At 41.5% G+C, this 16,500-nt stretch overlaps 1 protein-coding gene across 3 annotated transcripts in view; it reads left to right on the top strand.

Moving 5' to 3' along the window:
* Positions 1-16,500, top strand: part of LOC144714670 (ABC transporter B family member 25, mitochondrial-like) — a 73,985-nt gene that overhangs the window by 31,161 nt on the left and 26,324 nt on the right. For all 3 annotated transcript variants that reach the window (XR_013584428.1, XR_013584427.1, XM_078589448.1), the window contains exons 5-10: positions 926-969; positions 8,790-8,892; positions 12,536-12,643; positions 12,733-12,816; positions 12,942-13,002; positions 13,090-13,235. Coding sequence is in view for 1 of the 3 variants with exons in the window: in XM_078589448.1 (XP_078445574.1) it covers positions 926-969; positions 8,790-8,892; positions 12,536-12,643; positions 12,733-12,816; positions 12,942-13,002; positions 13,090-13,235 (546 nt within the window). In the remaining 2 variants the exon portion in view is untranslated. The remainder of the gene's footprint in view (positions 1-925; positions 970-8,789; positions 8,893-12,535; positions 12,644-12,732; positions 12,817-12,941; positions 13,003-13,089; positions 13,236-16,500) is intronic.

The following is a 16,500-nucleotide window of genomic DNA, read 5'->3' as shown; positions in this document are numbered from 1 at the left end:
GAGTGTTGACAGTGCTCTGGGCGATATGGCTACACCGAAATGAGGTAATATTTAGGTGGGGCAAGGTGTCCGAGGACGCCCTAGCCCACGAGGTCGAGAGCCTCATGGCGTCATGGTTCGTTAGAGGGGTAATCAGTTTAAGGGAGGGGTTGGCCAGGTGGTAAGGAGAATTTAGCTATCTCCACATGTAACTCCGGGTGGTTACCGCTTATTCGGGTGACCGCCTTAAATAACTTTTCAAAAAAAAAGAAGAGAGAGACACAGAGATAGAGAGAGAGAGTGTGAGAGGACATAGGTGTTGACATAACCTTGCCGTCTGCTGGTGCTTCCTTCCTTCCCCCTCCGATGGTCCTTTTGCCCCCATCCTCCTTCCTTCTGTGCGTCATAATGACCCCCTCCCCCTGTGTTAAGGGCCAGTGGATCTGATGGGCTTGTAACCCTACTAGATTCCTTCTGTAGGAGGCGGAGCCCAGACCAACCTGGGCCCCGCCGATAAGTCATTATAGGGGCTTATCAATAAGCTAATGTGCTATGGTAAAAATTATGATTACAACTGAAGAAAATAAGAAATAACTGAACTCCCCTTGTCAGCTGATACCTTGATATTATCTGTTATAGTCCTCTTACTTCAGTGACGTTCTAGTACCACAAGTTGGGATTCTTCTTCCATTATTATTCTTCCCTTAACACATATTTAAGTTTTGAACACAGATATCCAGATGTAACCAGGAGATGTAGAAACTATGTAATTTTAGGGCTAAATGGGATCTATAGAAGTTGAAACTGCGTCCATTCTTCTGATAATCTTGAAGGGTAAAAATGCCCTATTTAATTAAATATATGTGTTTTTTTCTTCCATAAGTTTGTGACCTATTTTATGTAATGTTGTTTTCTTCTTGCTTATTTAAAATATATTTCCTTCTAGGTGTTTGAACATCTTCATGCCTTGGATCTTCGATATCACCTAAGGTATAAATAGAGGACATGATTTGCATTTCTCTTTCTTGTGCATCATCTTTCCTGTTCAAGTGTGGACTTATATTTAAAATGGTTCTATGTAGTGTTCATCATTCTGCTAGAGATGTGACCCCGTGATTATCTTGCTTAAGAGAGGGCGACCTATGTTTCTTTTGAATGGTGAGAGGAAGAGTTCATGGGATTATTGTATCATGAGTGATGGAAAGAGTACATTATTTGAGAGGGAAAGGGTTCATCGAGATTCCACACTGGCAAAATCGCGTGCTGTGGAAGTGTTGCCTCATGGATCAGTGAGGTTGAGAACGCGTGGGAGAGAGAGATTGAGCAGTGATTTTACAGAGATAGGATGGTGAAGGTCAGATTATTGCATGTGATTCCTCTCCAAGAGAAGTAATTGCTGGACAGGTCGTCAGTTCACTCATAGCGAATCCAGGAGCAGGGAACAGGAGGGGAAAGCTGGGAGTTGGTAACTGGAAGGGGGGAGTGGGGGAACAGGAGCTGAGAGTGGGGGCATTGGGAGGGGGGGACTTTTGAAGATCATGGATGTGTCAATGAAACTTGGTTCACACGTGTAGAGTTCTTGGATAGTGTCAAGAAACGCTTAGATCTGGAGGAAGAGAATTAACCCCTGGTTGTCCTTCTCAAACACCACACACTTCCTCTCTTCTCCCTTAAGATACCTGATTACTGTAAATTATTGGTTTAAATACCAGTTACATAGTAATGGGCTGCGGCACACGAGGGAAAAGAGACACGTATTATTTACATACAGTTCCTATCCACATAACATGTTACTGTAAATTACTGGTTGAAATACCAGTTTCATGGTTTTTCACCCCATTTATATTTCAAAAAACCTGTTGCATTGTGATGGGATACCTTGGTATTTATCAGTTTTAGTGTTTTGGCCAAGGGGATACCTTGTTAAACCCCTTGTTGGCGAGAATTATTCAATGAAAGAAAACACGAAAAATGTTGATAGGTTACGAATTTCCATGTAGCCCATTTATAACTTATATGATTTATTTTTGTGTAATTTTTTGTCGTTTTGCTTTAAGCGTAATGGTTGGCAGAGAAGATCAGACAAGCTCTTGGCAATCTGAGGGGTGAGGAAGATGACTCAAATCATTTTTCCTGGGCATTCTAGACCTGTTGAGGTAGAGTGGTCTCAACGTTTTGGATTGGTGCCGATATGTTGAGCTTAGGCTTGAAGGAAAATGTGTCTCTGAGCAGCTCTCAACTTTGAGTCATCCATTGGAAGGTTAAACAAATAATCCTTCTAACTAGAATTCCTTGTTGACAAGGAAGAACTTCAACAGATTCAAGAATTAGAGACAGAAAGAATCTTAACTTCTTCATTAATTCAATCCGTTCCCGTGTACCCCTTATATAATGGGATACAAGGGAGTTACATGTAATGGAAAAGGAAATAACAGAAGGAAATGTCAAAATATGGAAATAACAAATTCGGAGTTGCTAGCTGACACCCCCCTTCAAGCTGGTAGGTAGATGCTTGTAACTCCCAGCTTGGAGATCAGCTTTTGGAATGTAGTCCCTGGAACACTTTTGGTGAGAAGGTCTGCCACTTGGTTGGTGGTTGGCATGCACTGTAGCTTGATTGTTTTTTGATCCACCTTTTCTCTGATGAAGTGTCTGCTAATTTCAATATGTTTCGTTCTGTCGTGCTGTGGGGGTTGTGAGCTATATCTATTGCTGACTTACTATCACACTAGAGTATAACTGTGATAGGAACCTTGATCTAGGTTTGTATTGGGAGGAGTTTGGAGGACGAGGCGTGGTAGACGTTCCCGGGGTAGGAGAGTCGAAACGGGAATGAAGAGAGAGGTCGAACAGATGGGGACAGGGATCGACCGAGGACGAGTCGCCTGATGACGCGGTGAAGGGTTGACGATTGCGGGGACGGGGATCACTGGAGACTAAAAGGGAACCGAACGGCAGGGGTAGGGATCGGACTGGAGGGGAACCGGCTGAAGATCCGGTGAGACGATCATGGGGATAGGGGATCGCTGGACGGTCAAGGGGACGGGACTGAGACAAGGAGGATCGAGATAGTGAACCAAGAGGCCGATCTTACCATTAGTCTTGACTGCCCTCCTCAATGGAGGGCTACACCTATTTATAAGAAAAGTAAGCAATCTACCCTAAACATGAAATTACTAAAATGCCCCTAGTGGGCTAAATTCCTAAGATACCCTTTGGGGGTAGAGGATCATATCAAACTGTTGTATCCAGTGGATTTTGTAGTAGATGAAGATCTGAGAGGATAATCTGCAACCACAATCCTTCACAAATGCCTTTAGTGAGAGCTCGAAATTCAGCTTCAGCACTAAATAAAGCAACCACCGGCTGTTTTTTTCTTTTCCAAGTCACCGAATTTCCACCAAGGAATGTACAATATCTTGTAGTTGATCGTCGATCAACACATGATCCCATATCTGCTTGGCAGTCTTTAGGAAAGACATTTTTGGGAGCTGATCTCCCAAGTAAAAAAACGTGGACACTTGCATCATCTCTCTTCCAAGCTTTATATGATGGATGAGATGGCTCCATCTCGACGATCAAGTGATCATCTAGTTCCTGGCAAACCAGCGTCAACTCTACTATCTGCCCTCATTGGGCAAAATTTTTTCCATTATACCGAAGTGGTTCAGCTACTGGAGGGATCAATGACGGAATAGGCTCCGTGATTCCACAGCGGATCCTTGGATGTCATTCTCTAGATGGGATGAGGCTTCACAAGACAGCATTTTGCACTAACTTTTGAGCTTGGGACGTCCTCAAATTTGGAAGAGGGTACTTCTTGGCAGTTACTTTAGTCGTAGCTTCACTGATGTTGAGAGTTTCTTGAACGGCAATATACTCCGACAACCTTGACAGTGACTCCTCAGCACAGAAACTATGACCTTGCCGATAACTTTGCTGAATTTGTGGAGTGTCCACAAATCCAGAACAGTCGTTTCTTGAACAGTGGAGTGTCCACGATATTCTTGATGACGACGATGACGATTGTAACCCCACTGATGGCTTTACTCCCAAAAAGCAATGGCAAAAAAACTTCTCAGCAGGATGATGACCGTAACGTTGCTGACGGCGTTACTCTCCACCAGCAATGGCGAAACGGACAACGTGTTCCTCATGGATCACGCTCTGATACCATGTTAGAAGGTTAAACAAATGATCCTTCCAACTAGAATTCCTTGTTGACAAGGAAGAACTTCAACAGATTCAAGAAGGAGAGACAGAAAGAATCTTAACTTCTTCATTAATTCAATCCGTTCCCGTGTACCCCCTTACATAATGGGATACAAGGGAGTTACATGTAATGGAAAAGGAAATAACAGAAAAGGAAATGTCAAAAATATGGAAATAACAAATTCGGAGTTGCTAGCTGACAGCAGAGAAGATCAGACAAGCTCTTGGCAGTCTGAGGAGTGAGGAAGATGACTCAAATCATTTTTCCTGGGCATTTAGACCTGTTGAGGTAGAGTGGTCTGAACGTTTTGCATTGAGGCCGATATGTTGAGCTTAGGCTTGAAGGAAAATGTATCTCTGAGAAGCTCTCAACTTTGAGTCATTCATTGGAGGTTTGCAACGAGAACTGGAAGGAGGACGCCCTGATTTGCACCTGGCTCCTGGGAAGTATGCCAGGAGAAAGGGACACAAATTTCTTACTGCTAATAACAGCAAAGGAGATATGGGATCAATCTTGCAGAGGAAGCTCTAATTCATGGTAAGAAAACTATCTTCCTCTCTTTAATCCTCATTCTGGGAAGAGAGGATATGTCATGAAAGGCAGTCTTTATAAATTCTAGATGGGGTTGAAATTGGAGTATGAAGCTTTCAAGAGCCAAAATTTAAAGAGAGACTCTGGAAAGCTATCATATTTGTGCAATAAGAGGGAGGAAGAATGGGATTGGTGGTTGAACCATCCACTGGAGATAGTGGCGCATGTCTGATGAACAAGACTGTGCCACAGAAGTGACATGTGTCCCAGGAGATCAGAAGGCTTAGATGTGGCAATCTGGAGTACCATTTGGCACATAAGGCAAGAAAAAAAATAATATTGATCAATGTTGGAAGCCGCCCGGGATACCTGCTCAGTCCAAGCCAACCCAATACTACCACTTCTCAGGGAGGAGTAAAGGATAATTCTGTGGGCTCAGATGAACAGATGCTACTGTCTATGAAAAAACCACTCTTGAAGAACCCAGTGGATGGAACTGGGTAATCCGAGGGAAGAAGTCGATGGTCAAAACTCTGATTGGCTCTACCTCTCTTGTGAAATCAGGTGTTGAACATTTCATCTCTGTTTTTGTCCGATTTGGACCACCTAAACCCTAGCTGCCCAATAGGATGAACACATGAAAACAGATTCTTTCTCTCTTAGGTCAAGCGACACCCACACACCCATATATGTGGAATGCTAATATGAGCTGTACAATAGTGGGCCTATCATAACAGGTCATCAGTTACTTAAAAGGAAACAAGTACAAATAAAGAAAGTAAGAAAATTACACGAATAGAAAGATGCTAAGTATAGGAGTCTGCAGCTAACAATTTTCATCTAATCTCATCTAAGAATGGATTAGGTGTTGACATGGTCACAACTGACCACATAGGTCTGTCTATCAAATTCTTATTATTCTTTAAGAAATTCCCAGGAAAGAAGTGATTACTACATAGGGAGAGTACTCCCAGTAGCTGAAGTCAGCTCCATCTTTATTTTAGATTTGGGATTCCTCTAAGATGTCCCTTGTGCATCAATTGAGGGCACAGCTTATATCGTCTCAAAGGCTGGTAAACGATATTAAATGCTCTTTAATACTGGATTCTGATGGTGATTTATATTTGACAATGTTCTCAATGGAAGGATTGAACATGAGGCTGAACAATGGGCTTTTCCTAGTTGAAGATGATCCTCAGGTGCTATGCTGATTGGAAACCATGGCCCAGTGTGTGAGAGACGAAGAACCTGAGAAGTCGAAGCTGACGAAGATGCTGCATTCTAGGATAGGACATCATTCTTTTGATATAATAGGGATATTATTCCCCTCCTTTATTAAAAACTGTGATGCTTCAAACAGTTTTGTGATGCATGCCAGTATAAGAAGCATAGAAGGGACACCTTTTCTTGATCTGTAAGAGGAGGATCATATATGTATGTTCGTTCATAGCGATTTGTGGGGACCATGCTGGACTTTCTCTATCAGTGGGAAGAGGTGGTTCGTGATTTTCATTGATGACTGCATCTGGACCACCTGGGTTCATCTATTCAAACATAAATCAGAGGTGTTAAAGTTAATCCAAGACTTTTGCCTGATGATTATGAAACAATATGGTGTATCTATGAACAAGTATTGCCCAAACAACTCTAGATATTATTTCAACACTACATTGGCAAAGTTTTTTCTTGAGCTGGGGAGTTTATATGAATCATCTTGTGTAAATACCTCTTAACAAAATAAGGTCGCATAATGTTAGTTTCGACATATAGCAGCTGCTACCAGGACATTGTTATTCCATGGACGAGTCGTTACTTATTTCTGTCTGATGCCCTGCCAGTGCTGTATATTTGATCAATCAGATACCTTCCAAGAAATTAAGATTTCAGAGCACTGTAGAGTTGACGTTGAAACATGTTCCACAGAGGATAATGAGCTTCCCCCTTCCTCTCAAGGTCTTTGGGTGTACAGCCATTGTACATGTTCACAGTCCTGGACGCAGACTTACTCCAAGATCTATTAAGTTCATCATTCTTGGGTACTTCCCAACCCAGAAAAGATTTAAGAGCAGTCATCCTGGACTAAGAATATTTATGCTTCTGCTGATGTGATGTTTGATGAAAAAGTGATGTATTATGTCTCTTCCCAAGTAAGCCGTGAAGCAGTGTCAAGGCAACTCCATAATACTCTTCAGAACTTATCTTGTCAAGAAGTGAAGGGGAGGGAAATGGATTCCAAGAAATGAATGATGGCCCACCCTACATTGCTGTGGAGAGAAGTCTGGGACCAGATGACCCTCAGGCAGGGCATAGAGTACCATTTGTTATGAGGATGCTACATCAGCAAAATCCTAACCTTTTGAGCATGTGGTGTCATGTAAGGTTGGTGGATGGATGACAGAATGGGATGGACGGAATGAAGGTGAATCGAAATGAGTTCAGTCATCTGTTTGAGTCTGCAGTTTTGTTCCGTTCCCATCCAATATTCTTGGAGGAATGTGATGGATTAAGATTGTTAAACTAGAGTAACTGGTCACTGACAGAATGGAACAAAATCCAGGAAGGGATTATGTTCTGTTTTTCATTTTTAGGTCAGGACAGATGTCTGACGGCATATTGGGTTTTGTTCAGTTCCTTTTGTCCTCTGTCCTTGAACCTAAGTGACATGTTATCTAGACCATTGAACTTGGGCACGCTGTCATTGCACACTTAGTTCCTTGCCTATGTTATCTAGACCAAGGTGTCTTCAAAGGAGAAGATCTTTAATGACTCAGCTAGGGAAAGAAAATGCTGTGTTGGTCGTTTGGTTCTTTGTTAGGGGGTGTGGTGAGAAGCCTACACTTGAGATTATGAAAGAAGGGGATGTTTAGACCTGCATGATCTTTTCTGTCACATTTAATGTTGATCTCACACTTGCCAACCTTTTGAGCCTATTTTTGTTCAGTAATATTTACAGGATTCTATCAATTCTTCAAGGGTTGTGCAGAGAGCCTTTGGTATTAAATTCAGTGGATTCTTTGATTCTATAAGGGAGTGCATAAAAGCCATGAGTAACTTTGAAGCTATTTTACTTGCGTTAACTTCTCTTTACTAAATGATGGTTCTAATTGGAATGTACTTGTGCACATAGCTTTCTTGATCTTTAAGGATCCACATCTTCTACCTTGCTGCTTGCCCTCTCCAATTTGAAACACACCTCTGCCATTGATGAAGATGTTTCTTGGTTGGGATTAAGGGTGATTCACGTGTAGCAATATGAGTCCCCTGTGTTTTAAAGTCAACTATTATCTTGCAGAACTAAAGGAACATTAGTGAAGACACAAAAAGTTTTTTCTATCTGGCAGTGAAGAAATGGCAGTATACCTCATCCGTCAGGGCCACCCACCTCAGCTTTGAGAAGTTCCACATTTTTCTGAAATTTTATTGGTGCTTTGTTAAGTTGATGAATTTGGCATCAAGATCCACTTCAATGAGGGAAAGTATAAACTGGCCCTAATTGAATGGCCCTAATTGAATGGCCCTAATTCTTGCCAGGGTGATTTCTTGGGGTAGGGCTGAGAAATTGTTGAAAAGTATGGCCTCGGTTTGAATCCATTCATTTCTTTCGGCGATTTTTTTGTGTTCTGAGCAAATAGGCTGATTTAGGTAGTAATTTTTTCCTTAAATAGTTTGACTTCTGAGGTTAGTTATGTCACGTGAGTTTTAATCATGTGACGGTTGCCTTTCTTTTTATGTGCCTCACATGTGCGGTAGATCTCTTTAGATATTCTCTATGTGAATCAGGGTTATTCATGACTTGGACCGGGAAAATTTCCTTTCTGGGCTTGGGCCTTTTTATTTAATGGAAAAACTCTTGTTTTGCTTGTAGATACATGTGTTCACTCAGATCTCGTCAAATTTCAGATGTGGTTGCATGAACTTTTATGCAATGTTTCATTTGTTCCATATGCAATGGCTTTTAATGAAGAAAAATGTATTATTTTTAAATATTTCACATGTGTATGAGAATTAATTTTTATAGTCTCTCGAAAAAACGAATTTGTTTTTATACTATGACGACTCTTTACAGCCGCCAAACTGGTGCATTGAATCGCATTATAGATCGTGGTAGCCGTGGGATTAGTTTTGTTCTTTCAGCTCTTGTTTTCACAACACTTCCCACTCTTTTGGAGGTAAATTTCTACATTTCCTGTTATGTTTCATTTGTTCGCATTTTTCTCTCCAATATTGTTGTTTATTAATTTTTCTAATAAAGTAGTTAACATAATTTGCTTTTACTTACATCAAATTCAATCTTTTTCGACACACATGTCTTTCTATTGCGACTTTCAAAATTTTCAAATGGCATCGGATAAAAAATACTAATCTCTCTTTTCTTTATGTTTTTCTTTGTATTTATGCTTATATATATTGCGGTTAAGTGATGTGATTGGCCTTACCAATTTTGTGCATTATATTGAAACCTGTTTTAGCAGTTTTTTAGTGAAAAAATATCGAATGTCTTTCTTAGAAACCCTGGGAAAGATGTCAATGTGTCTCGAGAAAGCTGGGAGAGAGACATAGTGATACAAACATTTATGTAAGTTAGTACCGGGGAAGGGGGATAGAGGGGAAGGGTAGATGTTTGTGGGGTTGGAGAGTCGAACATGAGTGATAGGAGGAGAGTTAGCTTTCTCCACTTGTAACTCTGGGTGGTTACTGCTTTGTCGGCTGACCACCTTACATAGCTTTTCAAGAAAAAAGGAGAGGTCAAATGAAGGAGTCAGGGATCGATCAGGGATGAGCCATCTGAATATACAATGAAGAAGAGATGGTCGCATGTGATAAGGATCATTGAGAGAGAGGCGGGACGTAGACATTGAGGGGAGGAGAGACAAGGGACTTCAAATTCATTCTTCTCTGGTACTCTCCTAGAGGGAGGGCTGCCCTATTTAAAAGGATTACATAAGGGCTAGATATCCAAAATGCCCCTGGTGGGATGACATGGCAAAATTAACCATATATAGGATAGGGACCTATCTTTTGGAGGTGTGTCGGACAGTGTCCGCATTATTATTTATTATTTTTTGCAAGCAGTACGTTATTACTCCCACCAGGTCCCATATTTGCAAAAGATTAGGTTGCCAAGGAGTGGTGCAATCTAGAATACGAGCTTAGATCAATGTTTGAGACTGGGCCATTACAAGTTATTTTAAAGTGGAATGTTGGGTCAGTTTGGCCATCCTTCACTCCTCTCTTCATGAGGCACCCCTTGGCTTGTAAAGAATGCACCTGACATCTGTTCATCTCCCACATCTGGAAATCTGAGCTATGTTTTCCACCTTAAGGTGTTACTGTGAGAGTTGATAACTTTTATTCTGTACTAACCAGTTTGCTTTGCTGAGATATGATAACTATATTCTCAGTACTTTCCCAGTTTGTTGTACTTGCTTGATATGAATCAGGACAAGTGTCAAACCAGTTTATTATGCCTAAATGTTCTAAAATTAGTGCAGCTAAACAGTTTACTAATTTGAAATATATGACCATTAGATCAATACTAAGTCTGTATATCTATGAAAATTGCTTAATAATGTGGAAACAGTATCCTTAAATAATGCACCAGGTCAACTTTTCAAACAGAGCCGATTACCAGGGTATTGTATCCAAACGTGGCTAGGATTGTCATATGAGCCTCAATTCATTAGATTCTAGTGAAAGCCCCAAGGGCATACATCCGTTTCTTGAGTTTTTCAGGAATGCAATTAGTTTTAATGGTGAAGAGTGCAGGGAAATAAGATAGGCTGGGCATCCGTTTCTTGAGTTTTAATTGTTCCAGCCAAATTAAGTGGGAAGAGATGCATTCAGCTAGGTAAGCATGCAAATCACAGCTCTTTTTTCATAACTGCATAAGCAGGAAGATAAGTTTCCACTGGTTCATGTACAAATCAACACTGTCATAGGAAGCCGAATTCAAAAACAAATAGTTTTTGATCAGGAATTGCTCTCATCACCAGGAGCTACATAAGACAGCAGACATTAAATAGGTGATTAGGTGATTAGCGGGTGAGTTGGTAGAATTTGAAGAGGGTACTGTAGGTATTTCTTTGAATTTGGACTCAAATAATGTTGGCATTGTATTAATGGGGGATGGTTTGCTGATACAAGAGGGCAGTTCTCTAAAAGCAACAGGAAGAATTGCTCAAATAGCCATAAGTGATGGTTATATGGGTTGTTCTGAATGCTCTAGCAAAACCGATTGATGAAAGGGGGAAATTGCAGCTTCTGAATCTCGTTTAATTCATTCTCTCCTACTGTCAGTTACTTATTCGGTGCGGCGCTATATCACAATTCATTCTCGGAGCTGTCCGAGCGAGAGGTCAGACCAATGGCCAAGACATAACAGCTGCTCTATGTTTCATTTGCAGCTGTTAACCAATGAAGATTGTCACTTCTCCACTAACCACTCATGCTCGGAGCATTTAGGAAATGAAGAGAGCATGCAGTCTGACATCCCTCTCTTGACAGCATCAGCTCAAAATTTTGAAAAATGAAGTTTTTAAGTACCTTTGCTGTGAGTTGAATCTATTGTCTGAAATGATCATTTTATGTTTTTTTTTGCTTTTTTTATCTTCGGACTACTATCTCCAAGCAGGAAGTGTGATATCTCATCCACCAGCATGAGGACATGTCAAGAGTTGGGATAGGAACCTTGATGTAGGTTTGTATTGAGAAAGGAAACTAGAGGAGATGCGAGGTAGATGTGCCCGGGGTCGGAGAGTAGAACGGGAATTGTCAGAAGTGTCAAACAGAGAAGGCATGGATTGACCATGGATGAGCCAGCTGAAGATGCAGTGAGGGGTTGACAATCGTGGGGGCAGGGATTTTCGGAGACTAGAAGAGAACCGATCAGCAGGGGTAGGGAATGTATTGCAGGGGAGCCAGCTGGAGGTCTGGTGAGACAATCACAGGGGTAGGGGATTGGTGGACAGTCAAGGAGATGGGACCGAGTCGGGGAGGATCTAGGTAGTGAGCCAAGAGGCCAATCTTATGTTAATTCTTTACTGCCCTTCTCAAGGGAGGGCTACACATATTTATAGAGAAAGGAAGCATCTATCCTAAACATTAAATGGCTCAAGTGCCCCTACTGGGCTGAAATGCTGACGATACGCTTGGGGGTGTAGGATTGTATCAGAAGTGTGATTTCTCATCCACCAGCATGAGGAGATGTCAAGAGTTGGGAAAGTTCATTTACAATCATGCGAAGCGTCTTTAAATTACTATGCAATATCCTGTTTATATCTTCCAGGCGTGCAAAGAATATCATCATATCCTACTCTAAAGCGCAGTCTTGGCTGGTAGGGTCCTCCTTGGTGCCCTATCAAGCTAAACTGTGTAGTTCTCTCCCTACCATTTTCTTTTCTTTATCTGACCAAACAGAAAAGATCTACCCAGTTCCTGGTAAGCATTCAAAACAGACTTTGAATGCAATGCCGTGTGCTTACTTTGGACAAACCCTGAATAACCAAAACAAATAAAATCATCATATTCTGGGAATTGATGCCACTGTTGATTACAGATAAAAATGACCACACTACCTGCTTGAGATGGTATGTATAATTCTTACCGATCAATGTAACCTGGATTTCTTTGCTTTTATAGTCCCATTTGTTCTCCAAAGGAATGAATTCCTGAATGGAGTTATGGTTCCTTTCGTACTTATGGCCGCTGCTCGCTATGTTCAGTAGAAATTTAAGTCTGAAATATGAAGAACTTCATTCTCCCATGACCTACCTAAACATACTTTTTCTACTCTTCCAATATTTCGTTTTCCAGATTTCTATGGTCTCAGGGATCCTGGCATACAAATTTGGAGCTTCGTTTGCATTCATTACAACCATGGCTGTATCAGCATATGTGGCTTTTACCCTGATTGTCACACAGGTAGTTATATTTCTAGTCTCCCATCGATTTACACAATTTTATTTCTGGTCTTAATATGTTGTGTCCTGCAATCTTCTTTTTTTCAACAGTGGCGGACTAGATTTAGACAGGTCATGAACAAGGCAGACAATGATTCAAGTTCGAGAGCTCTTGATTCACTGTTAAACTACGAGGTCATCTTTAGTGGATTTCATTTAATATTATTTCTAAGTCAATATTATTTCTATCTGATAGTTCAAAAAAAATATTATTTCTATCTGACTTTCATCTGGTTGTCATTTAACACCTTTACATCCAGACTGTCAAGTACTTTAACAATGAATCGTTCGAAGCAGCAAAGTATGATGACTGTTTGAAGAGTATGTGTCTATAGATACTTTATCCTTGTTGCACAACCAGATAGTGCAAACGTTTTTATCACCTCGCTTTTGTGGCCTTATTTTCAGATTACGAAGACGCATACCTGAAGACACAAAACAGCCTTGGTTTTCTGAATTTTGGACAGAACACAATATTTAGTACAGCCTTGTCCGCAAGCATGGTTCTGTGTTCTTATGGTATCATGGGGGGGAAATTGAGTGTTGGTGATCTGGTAACATTTCACACTTTGCCTTGTGTTTTCTGGTTCATTTGGTATCTACTTTTTGGTTTGAAATATGATATGCCGAATGAATGTCTGGCTCTTCTTGTATGGGTTTATCTTTATTTTTATGTGACCCTCTCTTTATTACTATTATTTATGTTTACCCTTGGACATTTTATGGTGGAGGGAGGGATGGAGGCACATAAACTAAATTATAAACTAATGAGTATGCATGTAAGTGAAAAGAAGAAAACAGTTTGGATGGTTGGAGATGCTCCTGTAAGGTTTTACAAGGAGGGTCACTGACTCGATGGGTGATCGTCCCTTTTAATGTTAAAAAAAGGAAGTCAAAATGGGGTATGTTCTTTCATGCCAAGCTTGGTGAAGAGTTTGATAAACATGGCCTTAGGCTGGCCTTTGGAGAAAATAGCACATTCCTTCTCGGACCAGAAATATGGTGAGTAGATCAAATCAGCCTCCAATTTTTCTCTAATGAAGTGAGATTCAAATTTTATTTGCTATGTAGAGTTGTGTTAAATGGCATTTCAAGCGATGTTTATGTCTTACATGTCACTGCAGGGTAACTCAATCAACTTATTGAATTCAATAGGCTTATTGATACCCTAGGGTCCAAAATTCAGCTTCAGGAATGGAATGGCTGATCTATGCCAATTGCTGGGGCACCTGCCATGAAATCCACACTATTGTGCTGTGCCAGCTTATTTGGCCATACTAAATTTGATATTGAACTGTACTGGACTATCCATTGGTTGGAAGTCTAAGAAACCAGTGCCAATCTTAAGTTTCAGAAAATATTTCTGTTGCGATAGAAAAATACCGTCATATGATTGTGCAACTTCAATTCTTGAAGAATACCTAAGTTTGTCCTGAAAATTCAATGTCAAATAAGCTTGAAATATTTTCTCCAAAATTCTATTTAACTACCAGTTATTTTCTCCAAAGTTTTTCCTGAAGATCAGAGTTCTATTTAACTACCAGTTATAATTTTTTTTGATGAAAAGAGGGAGGATCGCCCAAAGCCAGTGATCAACCAAAATTTAATAATATCTATGATCGTGAAAACTACATGACAGACCAGACCGGTTCTCTTTCTGTCCTTCGCTCCCTGCTTAACCAGGAGGAGATAAAACTCTCCACATTATGCATTCCAGTATCTGTTAAGGATTAGGAACTTTGTTCCGTTCTGTTCAGTTATTCACTTCCTTTCCATTCTAAACATTATTTAGTACCGTTACACAGACTGTTGTGATATCTTATTGGGCTCTGACGGACCAAATAAGGTAAGTTAAATAGAGATGTAATGCCGTAAAAGGGTTCAGGGGAGTTTTTCCCTTTCAGAAACCATGAGTGTGTATTTCTTCCTCTCTTCTCTCTTCTTCTCCTCTCGACATCTCTCTTGACCTGCATACCTGATCCTTCGCTGCCTAATCGGAGCTTCTGCTGCATCTCTATGATTGTTGACCCTTAGTATTGCCTGAGAGAACGACGCCTGCTGCATCTTCATCTCTACCTACATTCTCTACATTCCTTACAGTATCCATTGAAACAACCCTTCCCTTTAACACAATCTCGTTGCGGTGCAGTCATTTGGCTCGGAGCAGCACGAGGAGCCTTCCCCACCCCGAACATCCTCCGCATGCACCCCCTGGATAGAGCCTCAGCATGCCTTGTCAGATGCCACATCCGCCTCGGGCTGCTTTTGCGAGCTCCAAATTGCCCTGGCGAACAAACAGGCAAAGAGAAGATGAGGGCAATCTTCCTCGCCTTTTGTACACATGGGCCACTATGCCGATGTGGCTGGGAGAATGCGTTTCCGGAGACTCGTCTCCTAAGAAACAGTCGTTAAAAAATTCTCATTTTTTAATGGAACTTTCTGCGTCCATAACGGTCTACATGTTAGAGTGATTGACCCTTCTATTTGATCCTCTCTGATCTTCTTTTATTCTTCCGTACTTGGAGAAGATGGGCCCATCCACACCCAGCTTTGCTGTGTCCCACTTGTGGGCCGCAAATATAAGATAGCCTGCTGCAGGTTCAGTAATTATTCCACCCTCTGATCAGACAGAGCACCCTCCAAAATCGAATTACATATGTCGCCCCATCAGTCTGAAACCTGCGCTTGGGGGTTCTGTGACAATGGGAATTGGTGGGGGGAAAGCCTCTTGCGGAATAAAGCTCTCCTAGATCGTCTTTAAAAAAACCTTTAAGTTTTTGGAAAATCAAGCCGGGCCAAAAAATGGATTCCCCTTTGATTGGGGTCAGCTGTTGCTTTGAATTCATCCCTGTATCGTGATTGTCTCTCAAGACATTCATAGCCATGTCTTCTTCTGGTCCCACAAAACTGCCCTCCCATTTTGTCAACAATACCATGTTCATATCTTGTGGGTGTAGGACCCCAGTCCCCCTTGCTCCACTGGTTGACAAACGACCTCTCATGATACCATAGAAGATTCACTTCCATTCCCTAGCTAAGGGCCTTTCCAGGAAAAAAGCCTCATAAAGGATTCCAGTCATCATCTGGCCCCCTTTGGGAGCTTGAAAACCGAAAGATAAACTGTAGGCACTGTGGAGAGTACCAATTGCAGCAATACCAGTCTGCCTGCTCCTGACAGAACATGGCTCTGCTAGCCCTCCAGTCTCCTCTCCATTTTCTCGATCTCTGGTGCCCAGTCTGTGCTGGACAACCACCCCTTTGTTGCAGGCAATCCCAGCTTGCTCTTGGGCATTGTCCCAACGAGCATCCCCAACACCCCATAGCATTGTACCTCTTCCTTATGCGATAGGCCAAACCCCTCACAAGCAGATGTGGTTTGACTGATCTGCAAGCCCGAGAAATCTGCAAGTAGGTTTGAGAATGTTGAAAGATTTTGAGGTTCCTCTGCTGAGCCTTCCGTGAAGAAGGTGGTGTTGTCTGCATATTGGAGTAGCGAAAGTCCCTCAGATAGCTCTCTGTCTGAAAGCCCTTTGACATGCCGTTTGCTCATACGTTGACAGTACACGTGGCCTTGGCATCCATTACTAGGACGAATAATAACTGTGCCGAGGTGCATCCCTGCCTGAGTCCCCTTTGGGGATGGATTCATCCCCCTCTGGTCTGCCATTCACTAACACCAAAAACAAGTGGGAGGTCACACATCTCCTAATCCATTTCACCCTCTCTATTGTGAAGCCTCTCTTTATCATCAATAGCACGAAGTCCCATTCAAGAGAGTCTTGTGCCTTAGCAAAGTCAACTTTCCAAACGAAATCTTTC

The sequence above is a fragment of the Wolffia australiana genome, chromosome 17, assembly GCF_029677425.1.
Source record: "Wolffia australiana isolate 7733 chromosome 17, ASM2967742v1".
Classification (NCBI taxonomy): Eukaryota; Viridiplantae; Streptophyta; class Magnoliopsida; order Alismatales; family Araceae; genus Wolffia; species Wolffia australiana.
This window is presented reverse-complemented; position numbering and strand designations above follow the sequence as displayed.